At 44.5% G+C, this 22175-nt stretch overlaps 1 protein-coding gene across 13 annotated transcripts in view; it reads left to right on the plus strand.

The window, feature by feature from the left end:
• The first annotated feature begins 9864 nt into the window (after positions 1-9864).
• The window catches only part of SLC12A8 (solute carrier family 12 member 8), a 143097-nt gene continuing 130786 nt past the window's right edge, over positions 9865-22175 (plus strand). For 7 of the 13 annotated variants that reach the window (XM_021070217.2, XM_084990910.1, XM_084990906.1 and 4 more), the window contains exons 1-2: positions 9865-10041; positions 10634-10729. In XM_021070217.2, the coding sequence (XP_020925876.1) occupies positions 10688-10729 (42 nt within the window). In that variant the 5' untranslated portion in view covers positions 9865-10041; positions 10634-10687. The remainder of the gene's footprint in view (positions 10042-10633; positions 10730-22175) is intronic. The other 6 variants (XM_021070218.2, XM_084990911.1, XM_084990907.1 and 3 more) reach the window with 1 other exon arrangement.

Raw genomic sequence — 22175 nt, forward strand, 5'->3', positions numbered from 1 at the left:
AAATGGACTTGAATTATAGAGAACATTTGAGCCTTTGCGTATTTACCCATTTATATAGACGAGCTTTTTTTTTTTTTTTTTTTTTTTTGTCGTTTTGCCTTTGCTAGGGCCGCTCCTGCGGCATATGGAGGTTCCCAGGCTAGGGGTCTAATCGGAGCTGTAGCTGCCAGCCTACGCCAGAGCCATAGCAACGTGGCATCCAAGCCGCGTCTGCAACCTACACCACAGCTCACAGCAATGCCGGATCGTTAACCCACTGAGCAAGGCCAGGGATCGAATCCGAAACCTCATGATTCCTAGTCGGATTCATTAACCACTGAGCCACGACGGGAACTCCCAGATGAGCTTTTAATGTTGTAACTTTCTTAATTTTCCCTAGCTTTTCCCATTCTTAATAAGATTCTGAAACTATGATACCTGTGTCAAGGTGGCGAAGAGGGCCAAAGAATGTTTTATCTGTGATAGTAATTGTGTTTGCTGTTGATTTGAATCCTTACTTGTGGGGGCATAATATTCAGCATTGATCACATGCTTAGTAACAGCATTGTGCTAGCTGCAAATAAGAGATGGTTGAGACTACTACCATCTTTATTTGAGCATCTGCAAGGTAAAATGGTATCAATTGCTGGATACAGTATTGTATTTTAGATTATTAAAGCAAATACTCAGTGTTATGTGTTGGGTGCTGTGCTGAGTAATTCATATGTCATTCCTCAACAAATGGGTAAGTAGTAGTGTTTGTAATTTTAAGATAGTTTTCTAGACAATTTTAGAAAATTGGTTACAGAAGATAGAAAATATATACAGACAAATACAGTGGAAGTAGAGAACATTGTTAAAAATCGCCCCCTAATTAAGTAACTCATGAATAGGATTCAGACCTGAGCTGTGAAAATGAGGTGTAAGTAGGCTTTGTTCAGAAGGAATCAACCTGTTACAGAAATGGGAAATTAATTTCCTGTAGGGATTCATGAACCTGAGGGTAAAAATGCACTAGAGGACCACCTATGCCTCTTTGGATGTCGGAAATGGATGCTGGAGGGTTCTTTCCTGGAAGTAGGGGAACCAGTGCTTTTAGTCATTGGAGCACTGTCTTCATGGAACAGTATTGATACTCTTTTAAATCCAGTGAAATGACACTCCTGGTCGGTATTGCCAGACCGTGAGTATCACACTCTTCATGTCAGGTAACTTCCACTAGCCCCTAATTATCTGATGTCCTCTTTTCCTTAACTGTGTCCTTCAAGGTGTTGAGGCCACTGTAAAATTTACCTTTCACCTTCCAATTTGTTTCTTTATGGGAACTCCAGCACTGTTGTGTAACTTTTCTCAATGAATGTATGAGGGTTAAGACTGGTTGCTAGAGCATGAAATTAAATGTTAGAGGACACAACGAGTAAAGGCATTCAGAACAACTCAGGACTCCAGCCTCGTCCTATGAAGTTTCTGGAGTTGGCCCTCATGATTTGAGAGCAGATGAAGGCAGTCAAAGGAGGCATAAGCAGCACTGCATGGGACAGCTTTAAGCTGTGTGCAGTTTTGCTGAGGATGACTGTGAAACAGCAGGGGCATAGTTTGGTAATACTCCACATGGGCGGATAAGGAGCAGTGAAATGAGCAAGGGACTTAAGACTTTCAAGTTCTGGCTCTACCTGGATCTATCGGTATAGCATTGTACAAGTCTCAGTTTTTTCATCTGTAAAATGGGCATAATAAAAATTCCTATGAGAATTGTGACTATCAAATCATTTGAGTTAAGTAGTAAATTATAAAGGCACAAATATTTCCTAGTTCAGGTTTTAGAAGTGGCACGAAGGCAATATAGAGCAGAGTTGGACAAGTGTTGGAGGCTTCATTTCATGTAAAGCAACACATAAATGAATTCCTGACTTGCTGACAATACCGTCTTTGAAAAAATCAAAAAGAAGATAGGAGAGGATCTCTCTGTCTGGATTCAATTGACCAGCAAGGAATAATTAGGTGGAAGGACGGATGTTTTGGTAAGTTTAGGATTACATTATCAGAGAGTTTGGAAGGGATAGGACGTTCTGGAGAATGCTATATATTGCTGTGAAAGAAACACAGTAGGTTTGCAGAGGGGGGATAAAGGCAGAAACATCATCCTACAAAAGCAAGAATATACTGAACTTTTTCATCCCAAGGTATTAGTTAATTGTGAACAGAGACCTGACTGCCCATGAGGCAAAAGCAAAGCCGTGGACAGTGAGGGTGGAGCTTCCCCAGGCAGGAGGAAGGGACGCATGTCTGAGTGGGTGTGGTGGGCCTGCTAGCTCACCTTTATTTATTTCTCTTTCACCCGCTCTCTTTATCCTCTGCTAGCTCCTTTGTTTTCCTCCTTCTTAATGGCTGTTTGGTATGTGCGGTGACAGGTATGTATCAACCAGAAACAGCTGACTGATGGAATGTGGTACCTAGCCTTTCATACAAGTTAGGTTCATTTATCTTAAGTGCTTCCTAGTATTAATATTTCAGGAGAACCAAAAGCTAATGGTCCTTCAGGAAAATGTTGTGGGTCTCCTAGATTAGTTTATGGGCTCCTTGAAGGCATTTTGTTCACAGATCTGTAGAATCATGCCTCGTATATAAGCAGATACATGAGTGAAGGAGTGAACAACATTATGGGGTAAAAGAGGCATTAGTAGTGAAGGTATTAGAAATGGTGGTGGAGATTTGATAGCATTAAGATGATGCTTACCCTCATGTAGAAACCGGCTAGAGTATGTGGCCAGGACCACAGGCCTCTGGAGCCATTTTCTCCTTGGCTCTTTACAACCCTTAGGCAGCAGAGAGATGTGACTATCTCAATGTGGGAGAAGAGTAAAGAACAGGACAGCCAGGACTTCATCAAGAGCCCCTGGGTCCTAGCCCTTTCCTCACCACAATAGCATAGGAGCAAGGGAAGAGCAAAAGAGAACTATGTCCACATGTGTGGCCAATGACCTTACTCACTGCTGGATGTGGCTCAATAAATGTTCTATCATCTGATCAACCAGATTGGCAACTCATGGAGGCAGACTTGTGACTATTTCTCAAATCCTTTTGAACCCTCCCCCTTTACCACTGCCACAGCCCAAGCCACCCTCAAGTCTTGCCCAGACTCCTGAAAGTTTTTGCACAATGAGTCTTGATGGCCTCCAGTGCTTTCTCCAGATAACAAGCATGCATGAAACCTTCAGAAGTGTCTCAGCTGCTAAGCTCCTTACCTTGACCACACATCAGGTTGTCTGCTGCCCCGAGCCACAGCCTCCCCCATGGTGACCCTCTCATCTTCTGCTCTTTCCCTACTCAACTGCTTTCACCCTCTCATATTTGGTCATGACCCCTTCTGCCACAAAACAGTTTTCTCTGTTAACCTCCCAACCCTGAGTCCAGCCCCAGCCTCACTTTCTCAGGAAAACTTATCCTGTTCTACCTGATCAGGTTACAAGTATCCTCCCCCACAGCCATTTCAGAGTCTTGGATCAATCACCCTGTACATTTTTTTTTTCCTAGAATGGAATTTGGGTGTTTGTTTGTTTGTTTGTCTTTTTGGGGCCACACCCATAACATATGGAAGTTCCCAGGCTAGGGGTCCAATCGGAGCTGTAGCCGCCAGCCTATACCACAGCCACAGCAATGCAGGATCCAAGCCACATCTGCAACCTACGCCACAGCTCATGGCAATGCCAGATCTTTAACCCACTGAGCCAGGCCAGGGATCAAACCTGCGTCCTTATGGATGCTAGTCAGATTTGATTCCGCTGAACCACGACGGGAACTCCAAGTGTGGGAATTTGATTTCCAGCCCATCCAGAGCCATCTAGCTCCCCATTTTGTATCAGTGTTAGGCATAGTGTTGGGTGATCAACACATGTCTGGTGAATATGGTTGAAAGAGGCCATCCAGGCCCTGTGAGTTACATTTGAGGGTGCACAGAGAGCTCGCAGGTGGTATAGATGAAGTACTGCCAGGGAGTTTGAGGCTCTCTGGACAGCAGCTGTGGTATCAGAAAACTGGCCATGCGAATTTCAAAATGGGAGGAAAGAAAGTGGATTTGAAAACACCAGATGGCTGAGTTTGATTTCAATTCCTAGCAAATTCTAGATTGTTCATAACAACTCTGCCAGGTAGGTTTGACAAGTCTTATCATTAACTCTGCTGCAAAGGGGGACACTGAGGATCAGACACATGAAAGACCTTGGACAAGGTCACATAGTGGAAATGAAGATCTAAGACTCAAATTTATTATTATTATTATTATTATTATTATTATTATTATTTGTCTTTTTAAGGCCGTACCCCCGGCATATGGAGGTTCCCGCGCTAGGGGTCGAATTGGAGCTGTACCTGCTGGCCTACACCAGCTGCCACAGCAACACTGGATCCGAGCCTCATCTGTGACCTATCCGATCATGGCAATGCTGGATCCTTAACCCACAAGCAAGGCCAGGGATCAAACCCGTGTTCTCATGGATGCTAGTCTGGTTCGCTAACCACTGAGCCATGATGGGAAATCCTAAGACTCAAATTGAGACCTGACTTTTCTTCTCGAGACTCTTGAAGGTCTGTCATGGGCTCTTCCATATATGATATTTCAGCAAAGGCTGAGTGCTAATCACGCTGTTGTCACAGTTCAGTAGGGACGCTGCTGTCATCTGTAAAATAAACTGGACCCTGTTCAGTTTTCTGCATCCTGTGTTTTCTCATGGTCTCACCAGGTCCTGGCTCACGCCAGAGGCCAGGTGGCTGATAGAGGGAGAATGCCTTTCTCCTGTCTGAGGGCAAACCCCTAGAGTCAACAAATAGCTTAGATCCTGGAGGAGAAACCTGTTCAACAGGAGCTGGGGACACCTGACAACAGGACAGTGGTGGCTCCTCCCTCTCCATTCAGCCCAACTAGAGAATCCAGAGAAAGACCAGTCTTCCTGGGGTCATGTCCCTTCCTCTCAGGGAAGGGAGGGCTCTCAGGCTGTGTGAGGGGCTAGTGCCTCAGTCAGATTTGCATCTCCTGAGGGACCCCCTTCCAACTCCCAGTAACATCTGACAGTCCTTCTGACAGACTTCCTTTTTGCATCTGAGGGTCTTGGGAATGCAATCGAAACTTCAGGAAGAAGGAACATCTTTTTCTGTCTTATCTCTTCACCTGGATTAGAGAAGCTGTGTAGGGGAGAAAGCCTGCTATTAGAACTAAACCTGGTTTAGGTTCAAATCCTGACTCCACCCTCAGAGCCAGCAAACTTTTCGGAGTGTATACAGAATATCTCTGATTTTTTAGGTAGCAGGCAAGCCCTAGGGAGGTGCATCATAATGACCAAGAAAAGAAAAAATTATGTATATATAGTAAGTTACCTGTGTTCTCTGAGTGACATATTTCACTCCTTCTTCTTGTCCTTGAAGATTATACCTGGAGTAAGACACCACTGTGGACAGGATGTATGCTCTCTCTCTTGTGTATTTTCTTTCCCTTCCTTCCTTCCTTCCTTCCTTCCTTCCTTCCTTCCTTCCTTCCTTCCTTCCTTCCTTCCTTCCTTCCTTCATTCCTTCCTCTCTTTTTAGGGCCACACTCATGGCATGTGGAAGTTCCCAGGCTAGGGGTTAAACAGAGCTATAGCCATCAGCCTACACCACAGCCACAGCTATGGGATCTCAGCCACATCTGTGACCTACACCACAGCTCACCAGCATCCACTGAGTGAGGCCAGGGATCACGACATGGATACTAGCCAGGTTCATTACCACCGAGCCATGATGAGAACTCTGTTTCTCTCAGGTATATTAGAGGAGGGGAAAAAAACAAACCCCCACGCCACCCACAAACAGTGGAAACAATTGAGCTAGAAATTCCATAGTTTTCAACCTTGGCTGTACCTTAGAATCACTTGAGGAGTTTAAAGAAAATATTGATGCCCAGGCCCCAGCCCAGACTTGAGTATTTTCTGAAACCACACCTAGGTGACTATAAGTACAGCCTGGGGAGAAGACCATCAGACTAGCTGACCCACCTTTTGTGGCTTTTATTATTCTGCTTCTAGGGCATAGGCTGTGAGATATGTTTTTGTAATTATACATATTTATATTTCAATTTGATATTTTCACATTTCTGTTTTGGCTGATTTTGTCCAAGCTCTGATCCCTCCCTCCCCAGGGTTCAGATTTTCTGACAAATGAGGTCATTTTCCAAGACAGGGTTTCTTCTCCAGCCTTTACACAGAAGGCAATCCTTAGCACTGGCCACTGAAAAGGAATGATATGAAGGATCTTCTGTCTGCAGCTGTGCAGGGTAAGACCCACAGAGCAACAACTTCACTATTATGGGCTTCAGTTGGAGGTATTTCCTGAATAGAAAAAAAGGTGAGTTTAAGAATAACGTTATGATTTTTTTAAATATAATGTACTACATTAACAGTAAACTCAACTTGAAATGAATAAAAATACTGCGAAAGGAAACAAGATATTTTTTATCTTGGTGAGGTGCATTATGTATTTGCTATCTATTGCTGAATAACAAATCACTCCAAATATAGTGGCTTAGAACAATCATGATTTGGGAGTTTCAGCTCTAGTGCAACGGGATCAGCAGCATCTCGGCAGTGCCAGGACACAGGTCCAATCCTGGGCCAGGCATAGTGGGTTAAAGGAACCAGTGTTGCCACAGCTGTGGCACAGGTGACAAGTGCAGCTCTGATCTGATGCCTGGCCCAGGAACTCCATATGCTGTGGGCTGGCCAAAACAAACTCAATAATGATGTGGAATTCTCTAGTGGCCTAGTAGTTAAAGGACTGAGCATTGCCACTGCTATGCCTCAGACTCAATCCCTGGTCCAGGAACTTCTACATGCTGTGGATGCAGCCAAAATACTACCACCACCACCACTACTACTACTGCTACTGCTGCTGCTGCTGCTACTAATTTATTATCTCTCATGGTTTCTATGGTCAGGAATTTAGACAGAGCACAGTAAGGGCAGCTTAGCTTTACTCTGCAGTGTCTGGGACCCAGCTGGAAAAATCTAAGGCTGGGACCTTGAAACATCATTTGAAGGCTTGTTTCACTCCTGTGTCTGGCAGTTGATGCTGGCTATTGGTGGGAACATGTGGCTTCCTCATGTGGCCTGGGCTTCCTCATAACATGGTGGCTGAATTCCCAGGGTAAGTGCTCTGTGAGCAAGGAAGCCAGATGGACTTCCAGTTGCCTTTGTGATCTAATCTAGGAAGTCAAGTGGTGGCACTTCTTCCATTTCTCCTATTGGCTGAGGCACTTACAAAGGTCCATTCAGGCTCAGGGGGAGGGAACATAGACTCCCATCTCTTTTTGAAGGAATGTCAATGTCATATTGCAGGAAGAGCATATGGGATGGAATATGTTAGTTGCACTTATCTTTGGAAAATGCAATCTGCCCACATTGTTTGTCTTTTAATTTTCTTACTCATTTTTTTCAGATTCCAAAAATAACATGTGCTCATTGTAAGAAAAAAAAATTCAATAAAAATCCAGAATTTGTACACCAAACTGGATTTCCTCGCCCACTTTACTATCTCAATCCCTCTCCCTAGAGATAACCACTCTTAACAGATTGATGTGCATTTTTCCTACTATATGCACTATTTAAAAAAATTAACTATACACATTATTCCACAACTTGTTTTTACTCATTACTATGTGATAAACAGTTCCACATTAGTATATATAAAAAAACCTAATTCTTTCTAATGCTAGTTGTCGTAGTATAGTGGTACCATGACTTATTTAATCAGTCTTCTATTGGTGGACATTTAAGGTGTTAAATTAAAAAAAAAAACTATTGCAAATTAATGATTCAATGAACCTCCTTATACTGGGTCATACTAGGTATCTTAAAAATGGAATTGTTCTGTTCAAAGAGTATATAGGATACTACTTCTCAATGCAAATAGGAGGTTTTTTTTTTACATTTTGTATCTTTTTTATTGTTACATTTCGTATCATTATTATAAGATAAATTTACACTAGGCAGGATACACTTTTTTCTTTGCAAATGGACAAGTTTCCCTAGCCTTAAAATGAAGAAAAGAAACGTTTGTTCTTAGGTGAAGACGATGCTTATAAGCTTCAAAGGGAACTTTCCATTTATTTAGAAAATGATGAGTGACAGGAAGTAGGTGGTTATGAACAGAGGGGGTGGATTTCCTTTAATGTTTTTAGCTCCGGCTGATATGGACTTGAATGTGGATTCTTCAAAGTTCACATTGACATTTTGAGGGAGGTGTATCAGAAGGTGTTAGCAAACAGGAAACCAACTTGAGGCAAAAAAAAAAACAAAAAAAAACAAAAAAAACAAAAATCCCAAAGTGTTATGTGTGACCCAAAGTGAATAATGAAGGCGCTACTCTCCGTACAGATGTGATATATGGATATACAGTGGATTCCAATAATACGCCCACCTATCATCCATCCTTTGTTCACAGGTGGCTAATCTGTAAGTTATCTTCTTACAGAGATGGGTTATTAAACACTTCTTTGCTGGGAATGAAGTTCTGACACATGCCACAACACAGATGAACTTTGAGGACACGATGCTAAGTGAAATAAGCCATATGTAAAAAGGACAAATATTGTCTGATTTCACTTATATGAAGTATCTTGAAGAAGCACATTCATAGAGACAGAAAGTAGGTTAGAGGTTACCACTTGCTGGGAGTAGAGGGGAGTGGGGAGTTACTGCTTTAGTGGGTACAGAGTCTCTGTTTAGGATGATGAAAAAGTTTTGGAAATAGCAATAATGGTGGCATAACCTGATGGATATAATTAATGCCACTGAACTATACACTTAAAAATAGTTTAAATGGCACATTTTATATCTATTTCCAGCCCCACCCCCCACCAAAAAGACCAAAAAATCTTTTGCTGAAACAGGAGAGATTGGGGCTCTGTCAGTGTTCTCATGGGTTTGCCTTCCCTTTTGTTTTTAAAAGAACAACCTCTATTTTTAGGGATTTTCACACAAAGGCTCATGTGGGCGTGGGAAGTACTCCCAGCTGCCCTCCTGTTTCTCAGAAGCCCACATGGAGGCCTAGCAAGTTATTTCAGGCTTAGGAAATATGCCAGATTGGAAATAGAGATAATTTGATCTCTCTGTATGTTAATGTCTTTTTTTTCCGGCAAGCTGAAGCCCTGGAAACCCTACTTCATGCCCCACTCCTCCAAGCCGGCTCTGGGAATTGCTGAAGGTGACCAGGGTAGTGCCTCCCACCCCGCAGCATGCAGGAGGGCACTTCCTTGGCAAAAGAATTACACTGCTGCGAGTCTGAGGGTCCCCTGGTTGCGTGGCCGCTGCACTTAGGGATCCTTGGAGCGCAGTCTCAGTCTCTTGTTCAGATGCTTCTGCACCTGCCCAGGGGGTGCGCACCCGTGGGAGCCGCGGGCTCCCCCGCTTCCCAGATTTTCTCACTCCTGCGTGCAGTGTTACTGCGCAGGTCCTTAGAAGGAGCTGCAGTGAGTTAGGCTCGCGTTCTATCCTCCCAGTCCCAGGGTTGGGCACCTCAGTGAGGTGCGGTGAACGAGTCGTCCGTCGGAGGCGGTGGTAGCAGCGGCTGTTTAAGTCTGAGAATTGGCAGATCCTCCCCTGATTCGGGGCCCCCCGCCAGTCCCTACCCCTGTTAAGACTGCGGTCCCCTTCTGGGAGCCCTTCTGGGCGGCGTGGGCTGTGCGGGTACCACCCTTGGGGAGGGGAAGTGTCTGCAGCCCACTCCCTCTCTACCTGGATCCGAGACTCCCGGCGGGGCGGCCGGAGCCCGGGCGGAACGCCTCGTCAGCGGGCCAGCTGGGCTCCGCGCAGCCGACACCTGGTCAGCCACGTGGCGGCGGGGCGGGGACGGGGCGGGCCCAGCGCTAGGAACTGGCGTCCCGGGAACAGGTGAGGGCAGACGCCAAGCGGCGGGCGGGCGCGTGGGTGGGTGGGGAGTGTGCAGGGGGCGTCTCAGGGCGGCTTCTCTTCCCGGGGAGCTCTGTTCCGTACTCGGCGGCGGGCCGGCCTGAGTCACCTTCGCCCACTCCCTGCTCAGGTAGACCCCCCCCCCCCCCGCCTTCCCCTGGGACACGAGCTTCTCCGCCGGGGCCAGGGGTTCCTGAGAGCTTGGTACTGTGGGTCACAGGATGGAGGGGACGTGCGCTGCGCTGTGTGGGGTTCACGTTAGTGGGGGCGCCAGAGGGACGCGGGTTCCAGCCCTGACCCAGACGCGAGGGGTCAGGGCTCTGGCTCCGGAATGGGTCTCAGTAAGTCTCCAGGTCCTTTCACCACCTGCAGCTAGTTCCACTGAGCCTGTCCGGGACGGAGAGGAGTGGAAAACTGTCCTCAAAGGCTTGGCAGCTAGGCAGTTGGCTCTGACTCCCATATTGAAGGAGCTCAGAGAAAAAGAGAGAGAAGTGTGGGGGGCGGGTGCTGTGGCTTTAAAAGAACAGCAAAGTTTGAGCTCTGGGAGGTTCTGAAGGATGAGTGGCATCTATTTGGGTACCCAAGAGGGAAGGGGATGTTTCCAGATGAAGCAGAACAATGGCCTTTCCTCAGCCAGGGCCTTGTCTGGTTGAGAGGAAGGATGGGTGATAAGGGCTGAGGAGGGAGGAGCCAGCCTGACCGATGGTGTGCTTACCTTCCAGAGGACTCACTGCACCCAGACCACCAGGACCCCCGTTTCCAGGAGAAGGGCCCAGATGTCTCAAGTGCAGGAACTCTTCCACGAAGCAGCCCAGCAGGTAGGCCTGGGTGGTGTGGGGGTCTGTGAGCAAAGGGTCACCAGACAGGAAGCTGACTGGAAGCATTACAGTGCACCGATTTCATTCATTCATTCATTCATGTCTTTTGTCTTTTTAAGGCTGTACCGGTGGCATATGGAGGTTCCCAGGTTAGGGGTCGAATCGGAGCCATAGCTGCCGGCCTACAGCACAGCCACAGCAATGCCAGATCTGAGCCGCGTCTGTGACCTACATCACAGCTCACAGCAACGCCAGATCCTTAACCCACTGAGTAAGGCCAGGGATTGAACCCGTATCCTCATGGATACTAGTCGGGCTCGTCAACCACTGAGCCACGATGGAAACTTATACAGTGGGCTATTTTAAAAGTAATGATCTCAGAAGTTTATTTTGGTATTCCAGTTTAATCAAGAAAATATTACAGCCAATTCCTAACCGTCTATGTGCTAAAAATCATCTTTGGTATTTGTAGTGGATTTAAATCCTGGTCACTCCCCACCCTTCTTCCACCCCACCCCACCCATGGAGGCTTTCCATGAACAAGAGTGAGGATTTGGATAATCTGAACTTTTTTTTTTTTAACTCAATGAATTTTATTAAATTTATAGTTGTACAACCATCATCACAACCTAATTTTACAACATTTCCATCCCAAGCCGCCAGCCCATCCCTCCCCTCCCCATAGTGAATCAAACCAATGTAAGTAGGTGAACTTATTTCTGAAAAAGTCATATATGCTAAAACCAAATAGATTTCTGGATTCCCTGATATCTGCAGGCTTTGTTTTTTCTTTTTTTATCCTCTCACTGTTGATCATTTGTTATAATAAATATTCAGTTCAGGTATGGAGTTGAAGTGGCTTTCCCCAGAAATAGAGAGTTACACCCTTAAAAACAAACCAACCAACCTTACTTAGGTGTTTATCAAGAAGCTGCTTACACCCAGGGTCTTTGCTGTATAATGATCATTCAACCTTGAAGTTTTCACTGTCCCTTGGATTTCTCTCATCTTTGTAGAAAGGGGCAGGAAGGATTTCTGGCATTATAACTGGGGGAGTGAGCCCCCCAAAAGGGGAGAGAATCAACTCATGGCCTCACACAATAGCAGGAGAGCAGGATCCAAAACCCACGGGTCCTGAGACAAAAGCCAGAGGCTGGCAAGGCAGATAGGGCTCAGGACTGAAGGGGAAATCCAGACTGACTAGTTACCCTTTCTTCAAGTGCAAGGATACACATGAAAATGCAGCATGATGGCTGGCAGTTGCTGTGTGCTCAGCAAGAGGTACTGCTTCCCTTTGCTCTGGCCAGCCTGGAGCTGAATCCTGCAGCCAGTACTGAGCTTCTTACACCTACCTGGGAAGTATTCAAACTGCTTAGAAATGAGTGACTGGAGACTCGGAATAGCTTTTCAAAGATATTTCAGAATGCTTGCCCAGAGCTGTTTGCTCCTGGGTGAAAAGGCAATGTTTTTAGTGTGGTTGAGGACCCTTAGAGAAACCTTAATTTAGTTTCATTTGATATTTTATTTAGCTTGACCAGTCTCTCATCATACTTGCCATGCATTTTCTTTGGCTGTGCAAGACTGTACATGTTTATGCACCTAACATATGTTTATAGAAAACTTCCTAAGTAACAAGTCCCATGTTAAGCATGAAAAAATGGAAAACATGAGGCCTTTGTCTCCAGGGGTTCCGAAAAGAAAGCCCTTGGTTCACTCTGTGAGAGGGATCTGTTAAGGCTCAGCTGTGATCTTCTCTTCTCTGTTTAAAACCTTCAGTGGTTCCCCAGGTCCCCTACCCAGAGCTGAAACTCCTTAGCCTAGGCCCTGACCCAGCCTAGGTTTCGAGCTTGGTCCCTTGCGTCTTACTCTTTGTACTCCACCTTCCAGCCAAAGGTCCCTGTTCTCCTGGCTCTGTGCTTGTTGTATCCTTCCCTTATGCTGGTCTTTGCTGATATCTCTCCCTCAGCTGCTTTGTCACTGGAACCCTCCAAGCACCCAAGGCAGTGCCTGGCATTTAAGTGGTCAGTAAATGGTCGCTGACTAACCGAATGAACAAGCAACAGAGAACCACAGTGCAAGTTAAACTGCCATGCGTGCCCTAAGAGAGGGTTCTCTGCGTCTCCTCCCTCTCCCTCCGTCTTGGACCATCGAGGGCTAAGGCAGTATTCAATGTCAAGGCCTTTGGTGTTCATTTCTAGACATCTTTGAAATCCATCCCTTTTCTCCTGACTCCCTGGCACTGTCTTGTCCAACATATCATTTCTCGACTGGATTATGCATCCCTTCCTAACTTCTTTCTCCACATCTCTCTAAAGTGATCCTTTTGTGAAGCACAAATCTGTGCATTTGACTCCTCTGCTGAAGGCTTTCCAATGGCTTCTTACTGCCTTCAGAATTCAGGTCAAACTTCCTTACCTTGGCCTCCCCCACCCCCATCATCCGACTGGCTTCCCCTGCTCTGGCAGCAAGCCTGTCACTGCACTTGCCACGTGGCATTGAAGCGAGCTCCTTCTTTCTGGCTGGCCCTCCAGGAGTTTCCCACGAACTCTTCTCTCCCTTTGCTCCAGGCCTGGAAGTTAGGAATTGTCCTAAGAGCTTTGAGACCCGAAGAACACGGTACTAAGAAGTCCGTGCCCAGTGGGAGGACAGGCCGGAGGTGATACTCCAAACGCTTGGGTTCATGTCTGCTCTTTTCTTGGGAAGTAGCTCTTAGGAGATGTGGGAAGAGTGGGGGTGCTCGTGAGTCAGGGTGAAGAGGGGGAATGAATGGATTCCTGGTTTGAGTTTGCTCGCCTCAGGACCAGATGGGGTAGCTCTGTGTGTGTTTGTTGGTCAGGAACAAGGGGGTCCACTGAGGTGAGGCTGTAGATCTGAGGGTGAATGGTGCTGCCTGGGTTCTCGGCTCTAACTCTTTGTGACTTGGGACAAGTTTCTTAGTCTGGCTAAGTCTTTGTATTCTTGCCTATAAAATGACTACGATGGTAGAACCTACCCTAGAGAATCACGAAGATTACCAGAGCTAATTCATGTAAATATTTGGTATAGTGCTCAGTTCATAGTCAGCATTCTGTAAATGTTGGCTGATAATAAAACTAAGGAGGGGAGCATGTTTTTGGTCCATCAAGCAGTGATATGAATGATTAGAGGGTTCAGTTGGCAAATAAAAGTATGACTCAGCCCAGTGAGGTCAGGTGGAAGACCTGAGTGATTCCCTTGCCCAAAACACTCTGCAAGGTGGACAGTCTTTTGAGGAAGATGGGCTGCTTTCTAGGCCTAGATGGGTCTGCAGTGGTTTGGCAATGTGCATGTGTGTGTGTAGGTGTTTGAGGACCTGCTGAACCTGTGGAGTTCCAGGAGCCTCTGTGCCCAGGCACTTCATTGATATGCAGTGTGGTTTAATGGTGGACTTGAACCTGGGGACCTGAGTTCCAAACTCTGATAGTGCTGGTAGACATGCTGAGTCCTTGGACAACTGTGAGATGGGGTAAGCATACCTGATTTTCAGGGTTCTTATGCCGAATGCTGAAGGATCTGGCCCAGTGCCTGTCACACGGTGAGCGCTAAATACAGTGCATTTTCAGTGATTGGATAAAGCAGATTTCACACTAAAACCCCATCGAGTCAGCTCTTTGTGAAACATGGGGCTGGAAAGCTAAGGAGCAGCTGGTGCCAGAGGGAGAGGAATGGAAGACTAATGACCTTTGATTCTGTGCTTGTCTCCATCAATCACTGGACAGAGAAGACTGGGACAGACCTGGGTGTCAGGAAGAAGAAGCTGGCAGGAGAAATCAGGCAGCCAGAGACAGGGAAAGGTGGCTAATAGACATTGGCGCGAGGTCTGAAGTACGGCAGGATCCAGCATGCCCAGCTGGGAGATGGCGTGAGGAGTCAGCCTAGCTCACTAGGTATTTATTGAGTGCCTGCTTGCCAGGGTCTCCCGCTAGTGCTGGGGACACTAAAACAGAAATCTCCTAATCACTATGGAGTAAGAGATGCCTCCAGCTCATCTGGTAGGCTGTCTTCCTTCTCTCAGGGTTGGATGGTCTCCAGAGGGACTTAAAGAGAAGCTGTGTCATGCCGTGGCCTGAGAACAGGTCACCAGAAGCCAGTTAGCTAGTGCAAGTAACTCATGTGCTGCCTTCTTTATCCAGCCTGGGACTTGAGCTCCAGCAGGAGTGGGTCTGTGAGGACCCTTTTCTAGGAAATCTATGGGGTAAAGTCCGGCTGGCCCGAGCTAATCACCCTAGAGGAAGACCCGACACAGACCCAGGGAATAAGTGCCCACCAGAACGTGGCATTGGGCCCACGTGTGAACCAGGGTGTGAGCCACCTCTGACCCTCTACCCAGACCAACACTGCCAGACTCCCTGCCCTGCCTTTCTCCTCTCTGTCCTCCCCTTATCTCTTCCTGTCGCCTCTGGCCAGTGGCTTACCTAGGTTAGCTTGGCAAGGTAAGAGTGAGAAAGAGTCTGGTCGGGTTGTGTGTGTCTGGTGAACAGGGTGGTGGTACCAGCAAGAGAGGCAGAAAGAAGCAAATATGTTACGAAACAGGGTGGGGTGGTAGGGCAGGGTTGAGTCCTTAGAGATCCTCTGTTCTAGTATCCTTTGCTTAGCTTGTCAAAAAATAATCCCAGAATGAGTTCCTTGGTGGCCTAGAGGGATCCAGCATTGTTACTGCCGTGGTGCAGTTTTGAGCCCTGGCCCAGGGACTTCCACAGAAAGAAAAAATAAAGTGTTGGTTATCCCTGGGAAGATCAGTCTCTCCCTTGGCAAGTAACATTTTTAAGATATCATAGGTCATAAGATAGAGAAAGGAAAAAAAAAAAACATGATTAAATCATTCTGTCTAGCTATAAATGAACATACTAGATGAATTTAAAATTTCTTACTGGAGTTCCTGGCATGGCCCAGCGGAAACGAATCTGAATAGGAACCGTGAGGTTGCTGGTTCGATCCCTGGCCTCACTCATTGGGTTAAGGATCCAGCATTGCTGTGAGCTGTGGTGTAGGCCGGCAGCCATAGCTCCGATTGAACCCCTAGCCTGGGAGCCTCCATATGCCGAGGGTGCAGCCCTAAAAAGCAAAAAGAAAATAAAAATAAAAAAATTTCTGGGAGTTCCCGTCGTGGTGCAGTGGTTAACGAATCCGACTAGGAACCATGAGGTCGCGGGTTCGGTCCCTGCCCTTGCTCAGTGGGTTAACGACGATCCGGCGTTGCCGTGAGCTGTGGTGTAGGTTGCAGACGCGGCTCGGATCCCGCGTTGCTGTGGCTCTGGCGTAGGCCGGTGGCTACAGCTCCGATTCAACCCCTAGCCTGGGAACCTCCATATGCCGCGGAAGTGGCCCAAGAGATAGCAACAACAACAAAAAGACAAAAAAAAAAAAAAAAAATTTCTTACTGCCTGAGGGTACATTTCATCTATGGCCAGATGTAGAAAAATATGCAGTCCTTTCTCTAATTAAATAGTTTGGGCTTTGCAAGGAGAAACCTAGATGCTGTGTTAATGACTCTGAAGCACTTTTCTTGTAATTTGAGGAAGGAGCCACTAGGCGGTGCTTAGACTCTGGTTGGCCTGATTGAATAACCCTGCTTCCTAAAGAAGTGGATAACTGAATTTTAACTTATTTTCCTAGTCATTTAGTACTTTCTCTAACCAGAATATATCTCTTCAGGATAATAGTTTAAACACTAGATATATCTGTATTCATAGAACAATATCAAATAATTGTAAGATTTAAAGAACTATACATACTTGTATATAATTCAGTATCTCTTTTTGCTCCTTAATCATTATCAAGTATAATGTAATCTAATTCTTAAAATTTCTCTTTCTTTCCTTCTGAGTTTAACACTTATGGTCAAAAGACTGGTGGTTGTAGAGATGGTGGTAGGCTTCAGCAGCTTGGCCTGGACAGTCTTCAGAGGCAGTACCTTTTCTGGCTTGGATGTCTAAATTGGGCTTGTTGTCATCACCACTTCTCAGAAGAAACATTTCCTTTGTTTTCATTTTGGTGTGTGAATGTTTTCTTCTTTACATGAACAGGCATAAAGAAAGAAAAATAGTGGAGTAAAAACCACTGATCTGTGTAAAAAATTAATGACATTCTTTTCCCAATCTGCAGATAGCTTGTAAGTCACCTCCATAGTTCCTGTCAGCAGGATTTAGGTGCTTACCAATGAACTTGAAGCCAGGGTGGCCCAGCAACCCTCATTTCACCAAAAATAGTTATGTCCATTCCAGGTGATAAATTTGCTCTAAAGTGAATCTCAGTGTTCATAAAACTTAGAGATCTGTGACTCATTTTAAGTAATGTTCCCTTTTTATTTTAGGCAATTACCAGTTTAAAAAAAAAACAAAACACCCCATTGGAGTTCCTGCCATGGCACAAAGGGATCCTTGGAAGTCCTAGGACGGAGGTTCGATCCCTGGCCTGGCACAGTGGCTTAAGGATCCAGCATTGCTGCAGCTGCAGCTTGGGTTGCAACTGCTGCTCGGATCTGATCCCTGCCCCAGGAACGCCATATGTCACAGCACAGCAAAAAAAAGAGAAAGAGAAAGAAAAGAAAAGAAACCCAACCCACCTAGCAAAAGCAAATTCTAACTAAAAAAAGATACACAGATTTTACAGAGAGTCATTAATTTTACCAAAGGTTTAAGTAGCCTGCTCAACCAATACATTTAAAGTGTAGCTCAAATCACAGGCATCTTTTAGTGAATCCAGTCACTGCATTATATGAAGTCGAGTTAATAAATTGTTAACTTGAGGTCAGCATTTCATTTTTCAAATATTTCTAATAATGTGATAAATTTTTCTTCAGATAAAAAATGTTAGTATTTTTATTGTAGAAGAACCATATGCACGCATTAAATTTTTTTTTTAAGGAAGAAAATAATATAAAATTAAAAGCTTTCTTTCTTTCTTTACCACATTTCCCCAGAGACAGTCACTAATAGCTTCTGGTTTTTGTTTTCTCTAGTGGTTATCATTATAGCTTTAAATAATTTATTTATTCCTCGACTTCTTGACAAAGTTATCAATTTATTACCAGTTTACTTGTTGCTTCCTGAAAGGAGAAAAGGGGATATTGGCACATTTACTCTTTCTTCCATTTCTCTCATCCTATTTCTAATTGTTTGTCAGTTGGATTATTATTTTTTACATTGTCAAGGTTTATAAAATGTATATATTTTTCTGTCGTAACGAACATCAACATGCTTCTTAGAGTGGGTTATAAAATTTATAAATCTGTAAAAGCATTTACAATAGTAAGATATAGAGGATGTGTTTGACTGAATAACCAAGTGATGTTAGTAGACTCATGGAGGAGAAAACACAAACCTATGTCATTAAAGCTGTGCTGCTTCTGAGCAATATGGTCTTATTATCATTATTTCCCCCCCAAGTTTCCTTTAGTTCTTCTGGTTCATGTGCAGTTGCTGCTGTTTCTTATACACCATGTCACCTTTTTGGGGGAGTGTGATTCTCTTATCTTTGGGTGACAGAAATTTTTTTCATATATGTTTCAGTGGCAGTAAATTGCTCTTCGTAATCATAGAAATAGGGGAGGCCAAACTGTTTTCGTTTATGTCACAACCAACATTTTACACCAGATTGGATGCAGAAGTAGGTATGAGAACCCAGCTGTCTTCTCTCAAGCCAGGCACTAAAATGGTTTGCAAAATGTATTATAAGGCCTTTCTTTTCACTAAATGTTTTTGTTTGGGAAAGTAGTTATTTTTCATGCAACTATGTGACTCATTTTAACAGGTAATGGGCTTATTATTGTTATGTTTAAATGATTAATAAGGAGTTCCTGTTGTGGCTCAGCGAGTTAAGGACCCGACATTGTTTCTGTGAGGATGTGGGGCCTATCCCTGGCCTTGCGCAGGGGGTTAAGGATCTGGCATTGCTACAAGCTGTGGCATAGGTCACAGATGCGGCTCAGATCCGGTGTTGCTGTGGCTGTGGTGTAGGCCACAGCTGCACCTCCCCTGGCCTGGGAACTTCCATATGCCACAGGGACAGCTGTAAAAAGAAAAAAAAAAAAAAAAAAGATTAATAAATATTTTGAAATATCTCCCTTTAAACTTCTAATATGCTAAATATTGATAGTTATAACGCATATAAACAAAAGCTCTTTAGGGTCCTCAGTAATTTTTAAAAATCTAAAGAGGCCTGGATATCAAAAAGTTTGAGAATGGCTGCTCTAGGTATTAAATATACATTTAAAAATTTTCACAGTTTATTTAGAGTTCATATTGTATACCTCAATGTAAAATGTAGGAACTTGGCAATCACAAAGGCCTCTTTACCAACCCAGCCCTCCAGGCTTTTCTGCTAGATGTGCCATATGTGTTACTTCCGTTTACATGATAAAGCCTCCAAGATAACGTTAGGGCCAGTGATTGAGGCAGCCTCTGTCCGCTCCCAGCATTCACAGGCTCTGAACCTGGAACTTCTCAGGTCCTTCCCTGATGGTAGCCCTTGTTATTTTCCCTTTCTAGTTATATCTATAATGTCATGCTTAAAAAAATAAACAAAAACCAGAGTTCCCTCGTGGCTCAACTGGTTAAGAACCCGACTAGTGTCCATGAGGATGCGGGTTTGATCCCTGGCCTCGCTCAGTGCATTAAACAATTCTGTGTTGCTGTGGCTGTAGTGTAGGCCACTGGCGACGACTCCACTTCAGCCCCTAGCCTGGGAAGCTCCATATGCTGAGGGTGCAGCCCTAAAAAGACCAACCAGCAAACAAACCCCAGCACATCCTTTCTGTCATGGTCACGGTTATTTGGAAGGTAGGAAAGTGCATTTTCCTGTCTTATGTCAGTTTCTAAAGCACATTTTCTTCATTCATTTATTGACTCAACTAACACATTTAGGAAGTTTCTGTTCATGTTGGGCACTAGGGGTATAAGAGTGAACAAACTGTTTTTTATTTGTCTGGACTTCTTTTTTCTTTTGCATTTTAGGGCTACACCCATGGCATATGGAAGTTCCCAGGCTAGGGGTCGAATCGGATCTGCTGGCCTACACCACAGCCATAACAATGCAGGATCCGAGCTGCATCTGTGACCTACACCACAGCACATGGCAACGCTGGATCTTTAACCCGCTGAGCAAAGCCAGGGATCAAACCCGCATGCTCATGGATACTAGTCAGCTTCATTATTGCTGAGCCACAGTGGGAATTTGCCTTTTAAAAAATAAAAACTGGAGTTCCCTTGCAGCGCAGTAGGCTAAGGATTTGGTGTTGTCATTAAAGTGGCTTGGGCCAGGAACTTCCCCATGCTGTGGGTATGGCCAAAAAAATTGCTTTTATTGAAGCCATTACTTATTTAGTTTTGAAATTTTGACAACATTTCACACTCATAGAAACTTGCTGTAGTACAAAGAACCCCATACACTCTTTAAAAAACATTATTTAGTTGAAGTATAGTTGATTTACAATGTTGTGTTAATTTCTGGTGTACAGCATAGTCATTCTGTTATACATACACACACACGTGTTCTTTTTCATGTTCGTTTCCATTATGGTTTATTACATGAGACTGAATAGAGTTCTCTGTGCTGTGCGGTAGGACCTTGTTGGTTATCCATCCTGTTTGTAATAGTTTGCCTCTGCTAATCCCGAACTCCCACTCCTTCCCTTCTTCACCCCCCTTGGCAACCACAAATCTGGAGAACCTCACACACTCTTGATTCAGATTTATTGGTTTTTAACATTTTGTTCTTTTGCGTTGTTATTTTTATTTATTTTTTTATTTTTTTACCCCCCAGGGCCACACTTGAGGCACATGGAAGTTCCCAGGCCAGGGGTCCAATTGAAGGTACAGCTGCCGGCCTATATCACAGCCACAGCAACACCAGATCCGAGCCGCGTCCATGACCCACACCACAGCTCATGGCAACGCCAGATCCTCACCCCACTGAACAAGGCCAGGGATCGAACCCTCAACCTCATGGTTCCTAGTCGGATCCGCCTCCACTGTGCCATGACAGGAACTCCTGCTTTGTTATTTTTGTGTGTGCTCTCTCTCTCTAAATATATATATACATATACCTACACACATTTCTATTCCATATACATAATACATATTATATTCTACAATGTATATACTTTCCCAAATCATTGGAAAGTAGTTTGTAGACATCATGTCCCCTTATCCATAAATATTTCAGTGTCTCTTTCCTAAGAACAGGACTTTGCTTTTACCCAACCACAGTACATTTATGAAGATCAAGACGTTTAACTGATAGACCCTATTATCTAATCTACAGTTTTACATTCCACTTTTGCCATTTATCCTGCTAATATCCTATAGCTTTTTCCCTGGCCCAGGATCGAATCCAGGGTCACTCAGTGTATTTAGTCATCACGCCTCTTTGGTCTCCTTTAATCTGGAACAGTTCCTTAGCCTTTTTTTATCTTTCATGACCTTGACATTTTTTTGCAAAAACATAGGCCAGTTATTTTGTAGAATGTTCCTCAGTTTGGGACATGATCCCTTATGATTAGATTCAGGTTTTGCAGTTTTGGCAGAAACCCTTAGAGTGATATTGTGTTTCTTTCCAGACACGATATCAGGAGGTACAGGGTTTCCGCTTGTCTCATCACTGGTAATGTTAACTTTGGTGTTACTTATTTAAGGTGGTGTCCACTAGGTTAATCCACTCTAAAGTTTACTAATTTTCACTTCATATTTAATAAATAATTTGTTGGGGATACTTTGAGACTCTGGAAATATGCTGATCCTCATCGGTCTTTTACCCATGAGCTTTTGGCTCCATTGATGATTCTTGGCAAAAGCAGTTACTTCTGTGATGGTTGCTCAAATGGTGATTTTTCTTTTCTTTTTTATTTTTTTGTCTTTTCCTAGGGCCCCATCCGGGGCATATGGAGGTTCCCAGGCTAGGGGTCGAATCGGAGCTGTAGCCGCCAGCCTACACCACAGCCACAGCAATGCCAGATCCAAACTGCATCTGCAACCTACACCACAGCTCATGGCAATGCCGGATCCTTAATCCACTGAGCGAGGCCAGGGATCAAACCCGCAACCTCATGGTTCCTAGTCAGATTGGTTAACCACTGAACCACGATGGGAACTCCAAAATGGTGATTTTTTTTCTGACACCATCGCTCCGTCTACATGTTTTAGTTGGTCTTCTATAAAGAAGGATTTTTCTTCCTTCCTCTTATTTAAATTTGTTCATTTGCTTATGTCTGTATGGACTCAGATTCTTATTTTTTTCCATGAGCATTCTATTGCTATTATTACTGACTTTGATGCTCAGATTGTTACAGATTTGGCCAGGGGGTGCCCCTTCAAGTTGGCTTCTATGTCCTTATAATACATCTTCATCATTTTGGGGAGCACTTACTTACTTTTTGGCACAAAGTGTTCTTGGCTCATTTTGTACTTTTTCTGTCCCAGACCTGAATCAG

Source organism: Sus scrofa, chromosome 13 (genome assembly GCF_054392235.1).
Source record: "Sus scrofa isolate SSC_HxYL_T2T_F1_AM1 chromosome 13, Sscrofa_HxYL_maternal_Yorkshire_Landrace_v2.0, whole genome shotgun sequence".
Lineage (NCBI taxonomy): Eukaryota > Metazoa > Chordata > Mammalia > Artiodactyla > Suidae > Sus > Sus scrofa.